This window comes from Uloborus diversus, chromosome 9, assembly GCF_026930045.1.
Source record: "Uloborus diversus isolate 005 chromosome 9, Udiv.v.3.1, whole genome shotgun sequence".
Lineage (NCBI taxonomy): Eukaryota > Metazoa > Arthropoda > Arachnida > Araneae > Uloboridae > Uloborus > Uloborus diversus.
Window position 1 is genome coordinate 85,481,018 of NC_072739.1, and position 21,311 is coordinate 85,502,328.

Below are 21,311 nucleotides of genomic sequence, written 5' to 3' on the forward strand. Positions count from 1 at the left end.
AAGAAAATTTATATGATTTTTTCTGTTTCCAACATTTTTATTTCTACTCTTATACAGTTCATTGCATATCTGGAAATATACAATTCTATATGTACTCACAACACAAAACAATAAAAAATAAATTATATTTTTGCTTACTGTGTGATATTCTCAAAATATATGAATGAATAGGATGTTTTGATAAGTGGGAAATTGCCCTTCGTCGTCACATTTTTGGCATGAATAAATTTTATCTTCTTACCCCAGGTTGCTTTGTGGTAAATAGATATTCCCCAACTTTTTGTCGACGTATGCAAAGGAAGAACATTCCTCACGCAAGTATTGGTGCCAAAAAAATTTGGCACCAGTGGATAAAGAGATAGCCAATTTTCCACTTACGAAATCTTCTCAAATGAAATGTAATGTAAATACAGTAAAAATCAGTTTATGAGTAAAAATTCTGTATAAACAATATTGAGTAATTTGCCTTAACCATTGTAAATATAAAATTTCAAACTATCAAATGAACAAAATCTAGTAGCAGCAACATATAACTGTCTATGCGAAAACATTGAAAGTCGCAATAATGAGACAGTTATATGAAAATTTAGACTTTGTGATTTGTTTATGGGTACAGGAAATGCAGGAATTACTGGGAATTGTGTTCTTTGGAAATTGAAATGGGAGTATTGTTCTACTAAGTGTTAAATTAGCTCTTTACCCTCAAAGAAGAACGTTAACCCCAATACCTTCTTTCTGCATAACATTCTTACTCAAATTATCTGTCCTGATTTCATCAGACTCGGGAGAAAAATGACAAAAATAAACTTTTGTACTTGTGAGAAATCAGAGGTGCCACCCCCCCCCCCCCCGAAGGGCAAGGGTGCACCCATCTCAATATCGCCAAGATCCCCTTTCAATGAAAAAAATAACCCTCCATCCCCCTAAAAATTTCAATGTCGCATCCGTAAGACGCTTCTTAAAGGTTCAAATGAAGCAATAACTGAAATTTTTTCATCTTAATTTTCAGTTCTTATTTGTATAAAAAACAATAAAAATCAAAAACAAGCAAATACAATGCATTTTAGCTTAAACAAGATATTGCAAATTGCACTACATCATTTTTGATCATTCTCATTCTAGTCAGTTATTTTTTAAAATCCTATTTTGTTTTAGGTTGCTAAATATTGTATATACTGGCATATAGTCGAGACTTGTAGTAAAAAAGATGAGGTTTAAAGTTAGATGGTCAACTTATATGTGGGAGAGAATTTCTGAAATTTTTGTCTGAACAATTCTAAGCAGCTGTTACTTGCAATGGGGAGAATAGTTGATCTTCATCCGGGATTGATAAACGGACTAGGACCAGCCTAGCTCGACTCAGAGCCTGTCGCTGGTCATCACTTTTGTATATGCATTTCAGTAGAATCTTGAAAATCCGAGGAAATTGGGGCTCATGCCCAGGGGCGTGTACAAGGATGGGGGGGACACACACCTGTTGGCCGGGCCGAGTCTAAAGGGGGACCTGAATTTTTTAAAATGAGGGGTGAAATATATGTAGGGTCGTGGGGGTAAACAATATAAGGGGGCCCGAAAAGGTCAGTTGTGAGGGGCCGAAATTTCTGTGAAAGCCCCTGTTCACGCCACTTTGGATTATATGGAAAATCAAAAAGTGTGCATGTATCTCGCATATGGCGTCAAATTGGGCACCACCTTTTTTGATAGCAATTGGATATTCCAAATGAAAGGTTGACATATTCTTTGTCGGGGATCAATGTTAATTTCAAGTCATTTTTATGTAACAAGTTCAGGGTTCATATCCATCAGAGAGATAAAAATTTCAGCACTTTTCAAGAAAAAAAAATGTTTTTTAAGGTAATACAGTAAATTTTTACCATAAATATCATATGCAAATTTCATTTAATGCAAACATATGAATAATAGGCAATAAAAAGTAAGGGAAAACAAAATTGCATTTTCTACAAGAGATACTTCAATAAAAAATCTAGTTTCGAAAGTTTTCTAAAAATGTCTGAAAAGCTCTGCCATAGAGAGAAGAGTAAATCAAAAGAGGCTCAGTTTTGCAAACTTCACATTCAAAGTAAAATTTACAGGAGCTAAACATTTTGAATTTCAGGTTTCAACAAAAATCTTTTTTTTTTTTGTAGATATAAAGCACCTCAAATTAAATGGAACCTTGAACTGTATTTCAATACTGTAATTCAATTCCAAAAAAGTATTGCATCAAAGACTAGTCAATGTTTGATACAGCAGACCGCAAAGTAATTATTAAAACTTCAAGTTTAGTCAACAGTGAAGCATTGCAAGTAACAAAGTCAACAGAATGCTTGAGTTAATCAATAGATCTATTTCAAACAATTCTAAGAAGGTTGTTCTACCTTTATATAGGAGTTTAGTAAGACCTCATTTGGAGTATTCTGTTCAGTTTTAGTCTCTTTATCTCAAGAAAGAAATTTCTCTATTGGAAAGGGTTCAAAGAAGTGTTGTAAAAAGGCAGTCGAAAACTTTGTACTATGAAATGAGTAAAACAACAACAACGTGTATAAAGTACAAATAAAGTATTAAAATAGAGTTAAAAACTCAGCAAAGAGCTGTTTAGGGGCTGTCAAATGCAAGCCCCTTCATCAGTGCATAAAAGAACGAAGAGCCCACACAATGTGGATCGAATGACAAAATTTGTCGTTCAGTTTACGTTGTGTAGGCTTTTCGTTCTTCTTTTATGCACTGATGAAGGGGCTTGCATTTGACAGCCCCAAAATAGCTGTTTGCTGAGTTTTAAACTCTATTTTCATACTTTATACACATTGTTGTCGTTTTATGCAAAGAAGGGTTACTAGACTAATAAGGGGATTTTCAGATTTAGACTATGATATCTCACCTCACCCTCCGAGAGCGCTCTGTTCCTGTCATGCAGGTACTAAACCAGAATAGAAACCCCCGGAGACTATGATACCGGATTTAATAGGCTTAATATGTATAGCCTGGAGCAAAGGAGGATCAGAGGGGACATGATTCAGTTTAAATTTATCAAAATGAAAGATGTTAATGGGTTAATTTTTTTAAACGGAAAGCAGGACAAGGGGTCATTGTTTTAAGCTATTCAAATCTCAGACTAACCAGGAAATTAGGAAAAATTACTAGTTTAGTAGGGTCATAAACAATTGGAACAGTTTACCAGAAGATGGTAATAAGCAAGGGGGTGGATAGCTTTAAGAGGGTCATTGATCTTCATAGGGGACCAATAAACTGACTAGGACCAGCCTAGCTGGGCCCAGAGCCTGTTCCTGGTTGTATCATTTCTATTTGTATAAAATCATTTTAACAAAACTCTTACAGCGGCAAAATGGCACTATTGAATTAAAATGAGAGAAAAAAAAACACCTTTTTCTTCAGTAATTGCAGCAATCCTATCAGAACATTCATGAATCATTGATAGCACGTGAATAACCTCCATTTTCTCTTGAATTATTTTCTGAAACCCTAAAAATAAATTCATAGAAATATTAATGTTATTTTACCAAATTAGATATTTTCCATAATATAATGAAGTTTTGTTTGCAACAGATTAAATTAAAATTTAAGTGAAGTACTTATAGCCTTTTTTAAACTTAGGAGAGAAGGTGTGAAAAGCACCTACATAATGTCTCACATCACAAAACATAATCACAGCAACTTTTCGTCCAATAAAATTTCTTTACTTATATTCTAATAAAGTGAAGATGGGACAAATGTTGACCAAAATTTTTTACACAAAAGCAGTTTGCTTAGGGGAGAAGAGTCTTGCCTTTTTTTTTTCAGGATCAAGTTTTTTTTGATCTAAACCAATCTTAAATCAGGGATTAAAATTTAACTTTTTAAATAAGAGTTGGAACTTCCTTCCAAACTCACTGCATAGAGCGAATCACAAATATTTGTCGGGAAGCATGGTCACAAAATTACTTTACTAATGTCATCATTTGGATTTAGTATTCCTATGGTCTAAAAACTTGCTTTTGGTGCTGTAGAGTGTTTTCCACAACTTTATCAAAATTCGAAAATGATAATTTCTATTCCATTAAAAATACAACTATTAAACCAACAACCAGGCCCGGATCTATAAATTTTGGGCCCCTGCAACAAAATCCCCATCCTAAGCAGTGTATACTTGCAACGTTATTAAGTCTTAGTGCTACTTTTTTTTTGTTCAATTTCTTGGGCAAATGGGCCCTCTTAAGGACCTGCTCTCCCCCCCCCCCCCCAGGGCTGCGGGTATGCAGATCTAGGCCTGCTAACAACTTATTAATCTACTTAGTGTCATAAATAAAGTAGCATAAAATATACTGCCAAGTTTTGTTAGAAACTTAGCACGGGATTTGGTAAATTGTATCGTATTTTCCTGTATATTATCCGCAGCGGCGTATAATCCGCAGGTTCTAAAATCAACCTAAAGGAAAAAAAACCTTGGTATAATCTGCGGATAATACGATGCAAAAAAATGAAGTTTTGACGTAACATACAACTTTTGCAACTAAATTAAAAACGTGAAGAAGAAATAACTTTTGAGGTATATTCAATATTAAAAAACAAAATAATCTTAAAAATAAAGATTTCTTCTCAGAATAATCATTATAGTATGCTAATTACTTGAAGACAATGAGTCAAGAAAGGAGCAAACCGTCTAATCTTGTGCAGAAGGCCTTTACTGTATGTTGTTTATTTTACATAGCCTGAATCCCATAAGAACATTCAAGCTATGTAAAATAACCAACATACAGGCAGGGTTTACGATCTCTTCTGGCGAATCCTGCTGAAAAGGTTCAATGAATTGGTGTTGGGAACAAAAAATTCACAGCTAATACGCACCTCATCATTTTCCCACTTTTTTAGCAGATAATCCGCGGATTATATAGAGGAAAATACGGTAGCTTGTGAGCAGGAGTTTCCTCCTGAAGGGGGGGGGATATATTTTTAAGAGGGGAATCAGTTAAATGCTGGCAAGAGCTCTGTCATGTCAGCCTGCATTTTAGCTGTTTCACCCTTAAAAGTCAAGTACTTTTAAAGTATTACAAATATAACTCTTTGCTTTTTAAAATATATCACTACATTTTTTAATGCTTCAAAACAATATAGCCTTAACAAATTTATTTTTTCTCAGTTAAGACTTGAACTAATTCAAATAAATCTTTCAATAATACTTACCTAGGGAAACATATAAGTCATTAAGATACAGTGAGAGAATCTGCAAACTCTGTAAGTATTTTGCAAATGCAGCCTTCAAAAGAAAAAAAAAGAGGTTATTTATACTGTTTGTTTTAGTCTATTGCACCTGAAGATGTCATTGAAAGTAACAATACATATATGTTCTGTTCATGCAAATTCATACTCAGGTTCACTTCAAACAACATACTATGTATAAAATTTGGTTCTAGCAACAAGATAAAAAAGGATTCTTATTTAAAATCAAAATTGAATTAAACTAAGGTCTTGCAGCTGTAAAATTTCCATTTGAAAACTGAAAACATTGAAGATGATCTTAAAAGTGGCATAGTGCAGTATCCCTGTCAAAACATCTCAAGGAAAAATTATTTAAGAGTATCATTTGAGGTTAATAAAAATGCAGAATCTGCATTAGCATTAACCTCAAATGAGAGATAACTCCCATTGAGTAAATTAAGTACTGCCTGGGAGTAGTTGATATTTAAATATAGTTTTCTTACTTGATAAAACCCATTGCTATCTAAATTTAATGCATTTGAAACATGCTTCAGAGCCAGATTTCTTCTTTCCATAATATCTGTTGAATCAAAAAAAAAAAAAAAAAAAAAAGAAAAGAAGAGAAAAATCAGACAAATAGTTAACAAATATATCTTTATAAATTCATTTTTAAGAATTTTGATGGACTGCACATAGTATAAAAAAAACAACTTTTCATTCTACTATATAAACAATACTTTTCCCTAAAAGATACATCGATTAACATGTTTTATTTTCTGCTATTTTGATTTATTTATCGCTATTACAAACTAAAAAATTAGAGTGACAATCAACAAACACAATTTCTAAATTCTAGGGTTGTCATGCACTTGTAGATATTTTCAATCGCTTTCAGCAATTTTTCTAATGTTCCCAAGGTAAAAAATAAATAAGGGGCCAAACCAATTGACGTACTTTTTAACGGAAGAGCACTACATTTACAAACCAATATAAATGTGATGACCAGCAACAGGCTCTTGGCCCAGCTAGACTGGTCCTAGTCAATTTATAAGTCCCCAATGAAGATCAATGGCCTGCCTAAAGCTATCCACCCCCTTGCTCATTACCACCTCTTCCGGTGAGCTGTTCCAAGTGCCTACAACCCTACTAAAGAAGTAGTTTTTCATTATTTCCAGGTTAGCCTGAGAATTAAAAATCTTAAAACAATGACCCCTTGTCCTGCTTTCCATGCAAAAATTTATTCCATTAACATCATTTATTTTGTTAAATTAATGAATCATGTCTTCTCTGACCCTCCTTTGCTCCAGGCTATACATGTTAAACCTATTAAGTCTGGTATCATAATCTAAATCTGAAAGTCCCTTACTAGTCTAGTTACTGTTCTTTGAACCCTTTCCAATACAGAAATATTTTTCCTCAGATAAGGCGACCACAACTGCATAGCATACTCCAAATGGGGTCTTACTAAACTCTTATATAAAGGCAGAAGAACCTTCTTAGATTTGTTTGAAATAGATCTATTGTTAAACCCAAGCATTCTGTTGGCTTTGTTACTACTTGCAATGCTGCACTGTTGACTAAACTTGAAGTCCTGATCTATTAGGCTACCCAGATCAATAACATTTTCTGCCTGACTAATGAATGATCCCTGTAAACGATATCTCGTATGCTTATTTCCATGACCCAAGTGTAGCACTTGACATTTCCATACATTAACTGCCATACCTCACTTATCCGCCCACTTAGCAATATAATCTAAATCCTCTTGAAGCTGTTTTACCTGTTCTTCATTTTCTACAATCCCCATAACTTTTACATCATCAGCAAAACAATTCATGCTTCCAGAAATATTCTCATTGATGTCATTCATAAAAATAATAAACAAGAGAGGCCCTAAAACTGAACTTGAGGAACCCTGCTTAAAACATAACTCCATTTAGAATGATTTCGCCTCACAATTACTTTTTGTTTTCTTCAGTCAGCCAATTTCTAACCCAAAGTAAAGTTTTCCCTCCTATTCCTATACCAGCGAATTTGGTGAGAAGAGCAACATGGGGTACCTCATCAAAATGGGCGGATTTATGGGGGGGCAGAGGGGGCAATGCCCCCCCCAGTTTTGGGAGGACTTTATATATTAACAACACATCTTCCAAAAATCAAAAAAAAAAATTTTTTTTTCTTTTTTGAATATTTTAGAGATATGGGTGGATTTATAAGGGGGGCATAGGGGGTAATGCCCCCCAGTTTTGGGAGGACTTTATATAGTAACAACATGTCTACCAAAATCTTAAAACAAAAAAAATCATGACTTTTTCTTTTTTGAATAGTTTAATGAAAATGAAGAGAAAAGCGAATGTCCTTTTCTGATGGGAGAAAAGAAAAGGAAAAAAAAACGAACATTAAATACAAATAAAACAGCTGTCACTGGGGTGCTAAAAACGTGTCTAAATTCACTATTTTGGACTGAAAACCATTTGGGAAAGTATATGAATGAAAATATAGGCTAAACGAGCTTTACATTAAGCTGCAACACTTATAATAATTGACGATTATTTTGACAAATTAGAACCTAAAGCAAAGGGAGGAAAACTCCCCCCGCCCCCATTCTCGCTAACAGAACGATCTACTCGTTATGTAAAAACATAGTTTTTATTCTAAAAAGCAGTTTTTTTCCTTCTCTCTCTCTTTTTTAAGAGAGAGAGAATAAATAGTATCGCAAACTGAATAAATTTCAGTTATCTGAGTGTTCTGATTAAATGAATCTTTTTACTTGGAGGGAGAGTACAATTTTACTTACTTTATAAATACTGTTTAAAAAGTAAGGTTAGTCATAATCATCTAAGTCTAAGTGGGTCAGTTCTTGCCATTATTGAAATCTAAATAATTGAGTCATTAAAAGTTTGGAAAATTTTACTGAAATTTTACAAAAGTCTATAAAAACCTAACAAAGATTGGTAAAATCGTAAAAATCCTTTAACCGTAAAAACTGACGAATTTTCGTAAAAATTTCAAAAAATCAAGCAAAAATTTGCAGGTAAGAGTGAATTAAAAACAGGGCCAAATTTGCCTATAAGATAAACAAGCTATTGCTTAGGGCCCCTGCTTTGAAGTGGGTCCCAAACTCCCAAAAAAATTCATGATTCGTTCCTTAAAAAATAGAAATTGCCTGAAAAACTAATTTCATTTTTAAGAGCTTGAAAACCTTGAATATTTCAAAACGTGTGACTACAAACCTTAAATTTTAAAATGTCTAACAAATGGTAGAGGGGGAGGAATGCCAAAACATATCAAATTCAGCTCCTTGCCACATCCTGTATTAAAAATGTAAAAATCATGGTTCTAACATTTGTAACATTATTTGAAATAAATTTTTGTGACTCATATGTTTCATATCTTGCTAGTTATTCAATCCCGAATGCAGTAATTTGGAAATTCTTTTGTATTGATTGCTTTTATCTTACTTCTTCTGCATATTGTCTATCTGTTTAGCACGGAAAAAAACACACAATACACTACTTCTATTTCTTTTCGTTTTCTGCCCCACTTGCAATTGAAGAAAAGCTGCTGTCATGAGAAATCTATGGTTACTTTTCTCTTTTAAATTTAAAATAGCTATTTCTCAAAGTTAGAACAGGACTGTAAAAATTTACAATCAAGTACTAAAATATCAGAGACTGAAAAGTACAAATGAAGTGCGTTAAATAATTTTATTTATTTTTTTTATTCTAGAGTCCTTGAAAATAATTAGATAAGACTTTGAAAATCCTAAGCAAAATGGGCTCCAATTACTTCTACTGCATATTGTTAATCTTTTTAGCCAGGAAAAAAAAATGATATACTACCTCTATTCCTTTTCGTTTTCTGCACTTTGCTTATAATTAAAAAAAAGCTGTTGTAATGAGAAATCTATAGTTAATTTTTTTTTTCAAACTTAAAATGGCTGTTTCTTACAAAGTTTGAACTAAACTGTACAACTGTATAATCTATTTATCAATTTCTATGTCTATCCAATTAACCTCTATAAGGCTTCAAAATGCAGAATTTTATATGCATTTTACAAAATTTCCTGCGGAGGAGAAACCCACGACCCCCTAAAATTGGAGATATTCTATTTCCCACTTAAAAGGGAGCCCTGCATCATTCTGTTGATACCGGCTCCCTCTCTTCAGGTCAATTCAAAAAGGACAGCATGAAAACACACATTAATGAAAACGACACACAGAAAAGTAAAGCATGGACTTATGCATCACAAGAAAAAGAAAAACATGGAAGTGGGGGGGGGGGGGGGGCAATAAAAATGTTGCTAAAAAAAATCCTGCCCCCCCCAGGAACTCAGTCCTAAATCCGCCTATGCTCATCAATATAAACAACATCCACACACTTTTTATTATCTAAAGCCAAGGTAACTTTGTCGTAGAAATGCAAGAGATTATTAGCACAGGATTTACCTTTTCTGAACCCACACTGCAAACTAGTCAACAGACTATTAGTCTCTAAGAAATTCATAATCTTAATTTTGATCAAAGTTTCGAAAATCTTACAAACCACTAAAGTCAGACTTACAGTTCTACAATAATTCCCAGCATTACCTTTAGACCCTTTCTTGAAGAGCGGCATTATGTCAGCCAGTTTCCAGTCCTCTGGCACTGTCCCTGAGTTATAAGAAGTTTATCATCGTCATGGTATTGGAATTCATAAGTCAGCTGTTCATAGCAACAATTTTCTTTATCAAAACAGTAGCTTTTCATTTTGTCGAGTTTCGTGCAATTTCTTTTAGTGTCCCAGAACTTTTACAAAAAAAGCAGACAAAACACCAACCCTGCTCGTTGGTGAGTAAATTTACTTTGTCTACCAGTTTGTTCGCACTCCAAGGGTGCAAGTGGACTCAAGTAAAATTTTTTGAAGACAGTGAAATTTTTGGAAGCTCGACCCCCCCCCCTCCGGTAAAAACTCATCAGATATGCATGCAAAAATCATTGAAATTGTTGCAAAAAAAAACAATTTAAAAGTTAATTTTTTCTTTTTAATTTAATTTTTCAATTTCAGAATGTTTCTAGACCAAAATTTTCAGAAACAGCAACCCACAATTTTCGGAAATGTCAGAAATTTCAGATCACAAACAACACGGTCGCACTCTCAGCTTCAATGAAATGACATCTGCCTCAACAGCTTGGTTATTTCCTATTCCAGACTTCTGAGCCCATAACAAAGACAAAACTGTAGTCTCTGGATAGGATGATCAGGCTGTTGGTACATTGCATGTGGTCTTGCCTTAGGGGAAGTAACTTACTGCTTAATACCCAAGCTTTGCTTTCAATTTATGAGTTTAACCGCACCAAGTTTGCAGACTCTCGCTGGTGAGATAAATTTACTTTATCTAACAATTTGTTGGCCTTCTCAGCTTCAATGAGATGACATACGACTCCAGCTCGGTTATCCTCTATTCCAGACTGATGAGTCCATCAGGGGTGCAGGTGGACTCAAGTAAAATTTTCTGAAGATGGTGTGAAATTTTTGGAAACTATGAGAAAGCTCGACACCCCCCCCTATCCCCTAAAAACTTCAAATATGCATACAAAAATCATTGAAAAAAATATTCAAAAAGGTTTAAAATTTTTCAGTTTTAGAATGTGTTGTCAGCCAAAAATTTTTGGAAACAGCAACCCAAAATTTTCCGAATTTTCTGAACTTCGAATTACACACACCCCTGAAGTCTATAACAAGGACAAAACTGCAGTCTCTGGTTGGGGTGACCGGGCTGTCGGTATATTGCACGTAGGTATGACTGTATCTATCTCTCTACCCAAAAACATATATATCTATTTGTGTACGTACATGCATATCCAGAAATGTCCATGAGGCTTAAATAAACAGTACACCTTCTCAAGAAATTTATTATATTCTTGCTCATTAATGCTCAAGTCCTCGATTATCAAATCTCACTCTTTAACTTAACACCATCAATAGAACTACAAAATTTTTCATTTGAATATTGTTGTAGTTCAAACGCAAAATTATTAAACACTTTTATTATACTTGGCCTGATGGTCACGGAAAAACCTGAGGCCTGCTTTTGCTTATATCTCAGCAACTAGACCACTTAGAGACTTCGGAGTTTCACTAAATGATTTGCTAATCTTAAGGTACAACTTAACGATAAAAAATTCAATTCTAAAATAAAATTATTATTTCGGTTTTGATGAAAAACAGCAAATTTCATGTAATTTCCCCATTAAATGTTTAAATATAAAACCCATTGTTAAATTTTGTTGCCTTACAACAGCAATATTAATAGTAATCATAATAAAAATCTTGAATCAAAGCTCCTCTGGAACAAGTATGAAATTTATCCACTTTTATTGCTTTCTTGGGATTTTTATCCTCATCCATGCCAATAACAGAAAACGGGGATAAGTAATGTCACAACAGGAATCCCAAGAGGTTTTTTGCATACACTAATTCGGGGAAAGTTCGGAATAGTCATATTGGGCCACTGGTTGATGAGCACGGAATTTCAATTCAGGACGATAGTGATAGTGCTAATGTTCTTAATAACTTTTTTCGAGTGTTTTTAAAGATAACTGTATCTCAACAGTTGACACCAACAAGAAACAAGCTATAGTACAGCTTGATGACTTTGTATTTTCCAGGGATGACGTTTTACTTCATTTGAAAAAAATTCAAGAGACTAAGGCTCTGGGACCAGATAATATTTATCCAAAAGTTTTAGTTGAATGTGTGGAGGAATTAGCAGATGTAATCGTAAATATTTTCAATGCTTTTTATAACTCGGGGACAGTGCCAGAGGAGGAAAGAAAGCTGGCTAACATTACACCGCTCTTCAAGAAAGGGTCTAAAGGGAGTGCAGGAAATTATAGACCTGTAGGTCTAACTTCGGTGGTTTGCAAAATTTTTGAAACATTGATAAAAATTAAGATAGTAAATTTTCTCGAGACTAATAATCTATTGACTAGTTTTCAGTACGGTTTCAGGAAAGATAAATCATATGCAACTAATTTATTACATTTCTATGACAAAGTTACCATGGCTTTGGACAATAAGAAGCCTGTAGATGTTGTTTACATTGATTTTCAAAAAGCTTTCGATAAGGTAACGCATGTTGCTCTACTTAGCAAATTAGCTGATATAGGAATAGGAGAGAAAACTTTCATTTGGGTAAAAAACTGGCTGACCGGGAGGAAACAAAGGGTAGTTGTAAGGGGAAATTATTCTAATTGGAGTGAGGTTTTAATCAGGGTTCCTCAAGGATCAGTGTTAGGGCCTGTTTTGTTCACTGTTTTTATGAACGATATCCACAAAAATATTTCTGGGAACATGAATTGTTTTGCTGATGATGTCAAAGTTATGGAGACTGTAGAAAATGAAGAACAAGCAAATCAGCTGCAAGAGGATCTAGACCATATTACGAAGTGGGCTGATAAATGGGGTATGGCTGTTAATGTTTGGAAATGTCAAGTGCTACATTTAGGGCATGGAAATAAGTGTACAAGTTATTATTTGCAAGGTTCAGTCATTAGTCAGGCAGACAAAGTTACTGATCCGGAGGTCTTAATAAGTCAAGATTTAAAGTTTAGCCAACAGTGCAGCATTGCTAGTAACAAAGCCAATAAGATGCTTGGGTTTATCAATAGATCTATTTCAAACAAATCTAAACAAGTTCTTCTGCCTTTATCAAGGCGTATCCAGAAATTTTTTTTGGGAGGGGCCCGGATTAGCACATTGCCCTAACATATACACACATATAGCATACATAGACACACCAAACTCATAAAAATGTTAACATAGAAGACTTTTTGTCTTGATTTTTAATGATTCCACTGTTTGGACTGTTGTTATTTTATTTTAATTTCTTATTATTTTTCTTATTCACCTTGTAGTGGTAAGGATAACAGGAGAGTGTCCCTTTAAGTCGGATGTAGAACATCCATAATTTCAGGGGGTCTGGGAGTTTTTCCCCCGAGAAACAAAATAAAAATTGCTTGCTCGACAAATCATGGAAATTAATGGACAGAGAGGAAAAACGAGAGAGGAGAAAAGAGAAGCACCCAGTCATCTGCTCATATCGGCTTTTAGTGAAGTTTGTTTTTGATCACTAACCCAACTCCTTTTTTTTTTTTCATTTAATGCCCTACAGTATGAAAATTCTACAAAATAGTTTAAAAGAAATGGTGTAGACATTCAGAAAATAAGAACAAAAGAGTAATATTCTGGCCATTTGGACAATTCATACTTTATTTTCTTGATAAGATACAAAATTGAAGAACTTTTCAAGGAATTTCAAAAACTTAAATAATTTTCAAAGACTCTCGAACAGTTGAAATTATTTGAAGATCTTTATTTACACTTTTCAGAAATTGATTGTACAGTCTTACAAAATGATTATAACTTTGTAAGACACACTCGTTTTAATTTAAAAACTAAATGCAACGAAATATTTCTCGAAACAAACTTTTTTTTTCAATCACAAGAAGTGCAGAAAATGAAAGAGAGTAGAGTAAGTGTTATTTTTTTTCTCATACTTAAGGTATTAACAGTATGCCGTAGAGGTAAAAAAAAAAAAAAAAAAAACTAGCAATAACAAAAGAACTTCCATGATACTGAATTCGGCATTAAATAAATGCAAGACATGAAACATATCAGTCACAAAAATGATCTTGAAAATTATGCTACAAAAACGCGAGAATCGTGATTTTTGCATTTTTTACTCAGGACTGTATCAGGGAGCTGAATTTGGCACATCTTGGTAACAAGATACTCGCCTAATCAGAAAATAGGGGTCCAGCCTTTGGGGAGTTCCCGACTCGAAATCAGTACAGTGTAAGTTTTATAAGAGTTATAGGGGGAGGAGGGCAGGGTCGTGCATAGAGGGGAGAAAGTATACATGTTGGCCCGGGCCCGAGCTTAAATGGGGCCCAATATTTTTAAACCTAGGGTTGAAAATATGGGTAAACAATATGGAGGGGGCCCAAAAAAGACATTTGTGACAGCCCCAAAATTTCTGTGCAAGCCCCTGGAGGAGGAAGTGCACAGAAGTCAGTTTGGTGGACTTGAAAAACAACGAACTGACAAAGGGCCTGCCTTAACTATGGACTGCCCTGAATTGAATTGGGAAAGAGAGCAGGAAGTCCTAATTAAAGGTCTAAATTTCAAGTGTGCCTTGCAGCTTAATGAGAACTAGAACTGCTTTTTCTGTATTTCTTCAAAATATTATAAATTTTGAATAGAAGCAAAATTAAGAATAAAAAAAACTTTGTTATTTTCCTTTTCTGACATTAGGAATTAAAAAAAAAAAAAACCTTCTGTTTTACGGTAGAAAACATTTTGGGTTTCGGGGGGGGGGGGGGGGGGGCTGTCAGGCCCCCCCTCTGGTTACGGCCCTGGCCTTTATATAGAAGTTTGGTAAGACCTCATTTGGAGTATGCTGTTCAGTTTTGGTCTCCTTATCTTAAGAAAGATACAGTAAAACCTCATTAAGTCGTCACTCAAGGGACCAAAAATTTTTGACCACTTATGTGGAGTGGGAAATTAAGGAAGAAAATAAAAAGCCTTACAAATATTATTCATGAATGGCAGTAGATGTCTATAAATTAGTGGAAATATTAAAAAGGGGGGGGGGGGGAAATACTAATGACAGTTACTTTGTTTTATTTTCTCTTACTTACATATTACTAAATAACAACAACTTTTTTTAATGTAGTTACGGTACATTAATACAATCCTTCAATGTTGACTCATGAAGTTGTTGCTTACGGAAAAGAATGATCTCTTCTAACATACATCAAGCTTTAAATTCTGTGTTTGTAGTTCCTTGAACCGATGTTAAATACTGGCTAACTTTCTCCAAGTATTAGATTTCGAATGTCTTGCCTGAAAGGAGTTTTGATTCATACTCTCGGCACTCGGCAGAGTCACAGCAAGAAGTATGCTTTGAACGACCAGAACAGAGGATCGAGATTTCAAGGAAAAATGACTATCAAACAAGTCCGACACTATTTTCTAAGATCCGATAAAGAAAAGGAATTTTAGAAAACAACTTTTAAGTGACTAGTTAACCGGGTAAAATGAAATTTGGTGACCAGTAAAGGAGGATCATTTTACATTACTGTGAATGAGGCCCTTTTGGAACCAAAGAAAAATGACCACTTAAACGGAGTGACCAACTTAACCGGTCGACTACTTATTGAGGTTTCACTGTATTAATGTATTGGAAAGGGTTCAAAGGTGGGCTACAAGGCTAATAAATGGACATTCTCACTTAGATTATGATTCTAGGCTTAGAAGGCTAAAAATGTAGTCTTGAGCAAAGAAGAGACTGAGGGGACATGATTCCGTTGTTTAAATTTATTAAAATGAAAGATGTTACGGGGCTGAAGTTTAGCACTGAAAACAGGACAAGGGGTCATTGTTTTAAGCTATTTAAATCTCAGGCTAACATGGATATTAGGAAAAATTATTATTTTAGCAGGGTAGTGGAACCTGCGAACAGCTTACCAGAAGAGGTGGTAATGAGCAAGGGAGTAGATAGTTTTAAGAGGCCATTGATCTTCACTGGGGATTGTAAATTGACTAGGATCAGTCTAGCTGGGCCCAGAGCCTGTTGCTGGTCGTCACTTTTGTATTTGTATTTTAGGATCTTTATCACGAGTAACTTGTATGTTGTGAAATATGAATTAATTTTGCAAACCTTTAATATTTAAATGGTTCTAATTAAATTAGTACAAAAATTAATTATAGAGGGGGACAAGAATTAATTTTTAGTGCCAAATGCTTAAATTTTTAAACACAAAAATGTTTTTTTTCCCTTTTAGTATGAAGCACTTATATGAAAAAAAAAGGTGAAAGTTCATGATGGTAATATTATTCTATTTTAAAAATAAATACATTACTGCTAAAACTAATAAAATAACAGAATTTTTTAAAAAAATACTAAGCACTTTTCATAATGTACTCAAAATGACAAAATAACTCCTCTGAGTCAGAAACAACAATATTTAAGTATTCCTGTAGTTTTCAATTATCCAAGAAAGTGACTCCACAAAGGAGGAAAAGTGCGGCTCAAGTCATTTCAAACCAAGCTTTCCCAGAAAAATATGCATGTTTCAACACTCAAATTTATGACAGAAAGTTAGATAATGATAAGGAAATTTTCTACTTAACTTGAGCCGCACTTTCCCTTCTTTGTGGAGTCATTGTCTTGGAACAATTAAAAACTACAGGTAGAAAAATTCTGTTTTTTTTTCATTGAGATTACCTAACTTAGCTTATAACTATTGAATAATGAATTAAAGGATGCTGGTGCAAGGTTTTTTAAAGTGGATAACAGATTTGGAAATTTTTCTTTGATACTATTCTTGAAATGCAATCAAAGAAAGCTACATATTGCTTGTAAAACAGCACAGAAAAAGCTAAGCAACTCTGAAAAGCTAAATTTTTTTCAGTTCTCTCCCATATATTTTGTCATATTTTTGTTTCGGGGAAAAGAATCATTTCAAAAACATTTGGCTCCCTCTGCAGGAATAAATTTTTTAAATATTGTCTTTCACAAGAGAACCTGAATCAAATAATATTTTTAAAAAGTAAAATAAATACTTGTCATACGCACGTGTGGTTTATTTATCTCACTCTCTCAAAATACGCGACCATCCATAGAGGAATAATCCATGTGTTCTATGAATCTGATTGGTTAAGAAATCAAGTCTTGGTTACTATATTGCAAACTTTAGCGACGAAAATTATATAAACCACATTAAATGTATAACACATTTTTTTCTCTTGGTTTTAAACATCAAAATAACTAAATAAATAAATAAATTACAGAAATAAAAATATAAGAAGAGGGAATAAATCTTTTTCATTTTGAAGCTTCACTTGGGAAAAGAATTTTCTCTCATTCGCTTGCTTGATTGTTAAAACCGTTGCTGATTGCTCAAAAATTTGGAATAATACCTCATCAGTAAGAGCAACATGTGCATTAGAGAGTCTAAAAAAACAACTGCAGCATGTTTTGCAATTTAATAATTTCAGATTATTAAATATGTAAGAAATTTAGTTAGAACGGTAGAACTGAAGTTGGCGATGGCGATATAAGCTGTTGCCAAATATAGGGTTTCCTTTCCTCGCATTTTCTCTACACATTATGCCCAAACATGAACGCATATTCTTGTTTTGCTTTGTAAGAATGTTCATATTAATTGCTATGTGTCAAAATTCTGTTTAGTTTTGTAAGTGAGTGAATTTTTCTTGTGCATTTACTGTTTTCTCTTTCAACCCTCTAAATTTAACGATTTTTCGATTGCTAACAAATTCACCATTAGACTGTTTCTTAAACTACACCTCGTTCGGTGCTAACGAACTTCCCATTTTTTTACACAGGGAAAATTGTAAAATTAGGCTATGTGTTCAGCATGGTAAACTTACAATATAAATATTAGCATAGTATGTCTCGTAAAATCTTTTCTGTGCTTTGATTTAATTATGTAAATGATAAGTTTTTACTCTCTCTTGCTCAATGCTTGTGCGTGCTATATTAGTAGGTATAGCTTTTTTTTATACAATTTCATCTGAAAATACTTGAAGACGATGTCAAGAATGAGATTGGTAAATTTTTTTTTCAAAATAGCAATTAGATATGTTCCGTATCTTACTGTGAAGAAACAAGTGTTTGAATTGTACATTCTTAACGATTTTCTACATCAACGTATTTTTAACGTAAATTTTGCTCTAATAATACACTATTCAGGTTTAAATAATATTAATTTTAAAGAACTTTTGTGTCAGTTAGTATGATTGTAACAAACCTATTTTGGATTGTTGCAATTATCCTGATTGTAAACTAATCTCAACTTTATTTGACATTTTTTGATTGAATGTTTACATGGGTTTTGAGTAGGAAATTCATTGTTCAGAATCTACAAGCAACTTAAGAGGCATTCGAAGCATAATCTCAGTCAAGATTTAAGGAAGATATAGTGAAAAATGTTTGTTATACATATTAAAATTAACAAAAGAACAGATTAAAAGTTTTTAAATGATGAAGATATATCTCATTTTTAAGTGGGAAAAGAATGATATACTTTTGAGGAAAATAAAGAGTGAAATAACACATGTTGAAAAATATTATTTTTAACTAGATAATTAATTAACCACTTGATTGTATGCTAGTTTTGGCCTTGTTAGAATTAAGCCCTAAAATTTCCAGAAATTTTGAAGTCATGGAAAAGAAAGTTTTCCCCCATTTTTTTTTTCAGAGAAAATTAGAGTTTTTATCAATTAAAATGTAGTTAGATAGTTATATTTTCTTTCAAAACTTAAAATGCTTAAGATAAAAAAATATAAATAGGTGTTGTCTAGTTTATTTTTCCTTCTTTGGAATATCCTCAAAACTTTTACAATTATAAAAGTCCTCTCTTTTTTCTAAATGCCAGTCTTGGATTTCTAAGTTTCAAACACCCAAAATTATAAAAATTAAATTAATCCAATCATCATTTGACAGCAGGGACTGATTTACGACTGGGCATTCAGGGCCCGGGCCCGAGGCACCAAAGGGAAGGGGGTACCAAATTTCTGTTATCTTTTTTTTTTGAGCAAAAAGACAGAAATGAAACTCCAAAACAGTTTTATGATAGACAATGTGAAGAAGTCATATTAGACTCTAAGCAAAGTTTCAAGGTTTCCTGTTTTAATGTAATCTGTGATAATTTGATTACAAAACTTAAATTCAGGATGTCAGCCTATGATGGCATATTCAAGAAATTTTTTTGCTTGTTTGAATGCGATAAGCAAAATATTAGAGAAAGTGCAAAAGATCTTTAAAAATCTTACTCGTGTGGTTTGGAGGAATCTTTTCCTGATGAATTTATTCATATTAGTTCAATCATCGGAAAAGAAAGTTCAGTCACTGAAAAGTTTAAAAAAATCCATAAACTTGGTAAATGGATACTTTTGCCAATGTAGATACATTCCTGAAATTGTTTTTGACTTTGCCAATCTCCAATTGTAGTGGAGAACGATCATTTTCGCTATTGAAGAGAGCTAAGTGTCCTTTGCGTACTCTCATTTTTGATAGTAAGTTATCTTCATTAGCTCTATTATCAATAGAAGGAAGTTTGACCGCAAAACTTGGTTATAAGGACATTATAGATGAATTTACTACAAGAAAACAAAGGAACGCAGAAAGCACATTATGATTTACCTTAACCATTTGTATCATAGTTTCTCCATCTGTGACTGTAAAAAATTTTCTTACATGAAAATCAGGAATTTATTTTAGATTTATATTAAATGATTTCTCTGCAAAACATCTTAATTGTTAACTTTTTTCATATGAAATCGATATTTTAAAGTTTTCTTTCAATCAAAATAATATCCAAAAATTAATTAATATTTTTTTTTGTCTGTGTGTGTGGGGGGGGGGGGGAGACACCATATTTGTCAGTGCCCCAGGGCACCCAGGTGTGTAAATCGGTCCCTGTTTGACAGTTATTTTTTTTATACGGGTGGGATTTTTATAAATGGCTATGTCAAATTATTTCCACTCATTGATGTTATTGATATAATTCTGTCCTGCGTATAGTTTTAGTTTTATAAGAGGAAAATAACATAAAAATACAGTGAATTTAAGTTATCTTACAGCTTCCATCATCAAAGTTAGTGTTTTCATGTGAGATACTGAATATGAAAAAAAAAATTTAAACAAGAAAACAAAAGCATTAGATAAATTTTTGAATACATTATTTTGTACAAAAATATAATCCCCCCGCCCCCTCGAGTGGAAATATGCCCCTAAGGCAGGGTTGTCTTATTTTGTCCACCCTGGAAAAAAACCTGGAAAAAACCGTCCCGGACAAAATGTCATTTTGTCGGTTTCGTCCATTTTGTCCACATCATCAGTAAACTGAAAGTTTTGAGTTAAAAATTCGAAGTTTGAATATAATAAATAATTATATAGATTTTTCCTATTTAAGTAATATTTTAATGTAAAAATAGAGCATACATAAATATGTATATAAACAATTTATTGTAAAATATTTTAGAGTGAAAATAAAAAAGTAAGATCAGTTGAAGCTTATATAAGTTAATTCATCAAATGAGTGTTAAGATAAATTATAATGCATGTAATAGCATTTATAAAACAAGCACATCAGCTGTAAATTTAAGATGTTTACATGTGATATGGAGATTTATTATCCGTAATAAGTGCATTTATAAAATTAAAAAGTAGAAATAAAAAGTTTTTCAAGGTTGGAATTCCAAAACATTAAAAATCGTATTTAAAAAAAAAAAGAAAAACTACTTGGTATTAATAAAAGAAATGTTGGCATGAAGTGAAATCTGTTCTTGTAATACAAATACAAATGTGATGATCAGCAACAGGCTCTGACTAGGCTGTCCTCAATAAAGATTAATGGCCCTTTTAAAGCTATCTATCCTCTTGCCTATTATAGCCTCTTCCAGTACACTGTTCTGAGTACCCACAACCCCACTAAAGTAGTAATTTTTCTTAATTTGTATGACATTAATATATCCATAAAATATGCTGAGTACATAAATATTTTACTACGGGGTGACATCAATAAAATCTCGAAAAATATAACAGTTATAAAATATTTTTAGTCTACAAATTTTTGTTTTGTATGTATATCTCCAAGCATTTCATTTGACTTTCCCATTGAGTTTATTTTCTCTTATTGTATATAATAGTCTAATTATGCCCAATAGCAATTCACATAGTTAAATTTTATTACTTTTAAGTAAATTATGATCTAAAATTAGCTGCACCAATGTGTAATTATTATTTTTTTTAGATTTATGAAATTCTAAAGCTAGTGATTCTATTTTAATTAAATAATTAATTCATAATAGAAAATACGTTAGAATAATGTACTAATATTATAACACCAATAACAATAAATTTACGTATGTATAATCAGTTTATTTCTCATTTCATCCAATTTTGTCCAGTTTCTTCCAGCGTCCGGACTTTTTACAAAAAAGTAGACAAAATAGCAACCCTGCCCTCAGGGAAAAAACTTTTTTCCCTTAAGTCCCTTCCCCCAATTTTTTTTTCTGGCCTCGCCCATCTCTACATAGGTCAAAGT

At 33.0% G+C, this 21,311-nt stretch overlaps 2 protein-coding genes across 3 annotated transcripts in view; one reads left to right on the top strand and one right to left on the bottom strand.

Annotated features, from left to right (window-relative positions):
- Nucleotides 1-16,852, bottom strand: part of LOC129229481 (uncharacterized) — a 46,526-nt gene extending 29,674 nt beyond the window's left edge. For both annotated transcript variants that reach the window (XM_054863796.1, XM_054863795.1), the window contains exons 1-4: nt 16,817-16,852; nt 5,697-5,773; nt 5,179-5,251; nt 3,378-3,480 (exon numbers count right to left, since the gene is read on the bottom strand). In XM_054863796.1, coding sequence (XP_054719771.1) covers nt 3,378-3,480; nt 5,179-5,251; nt 5,697-5,768 — 248 coding nt within the window. In that variant the 5' untranslated portion in view covers nt 5,769-5,773; nt 16,817-16,852. The remainder of the gene's footprint in view (nt 1-3,377; nt 3,481-5,178; nt 5,252-5,696; nt 5,774-16,816) is intronic.
- A 503-nt stretch (nt 16,853-17,355) lies between these two features.
- LOC129229636 (F-box DNA helicase 1-like) overlaps nt 17,356-21,311 on the top strand; it is a 60,616-nt gene continuing 56,660 nt past the window's right edge. Inside the window, exon 1 of the mRNA XM_054863990.1 lies at nt 17,356-17,435. The gene's annotated coding sequence lies outside the window, so the exon portion shown is untranslated. The remainder of the gene's footprint in view (nt 17,436-21,311) is intronic.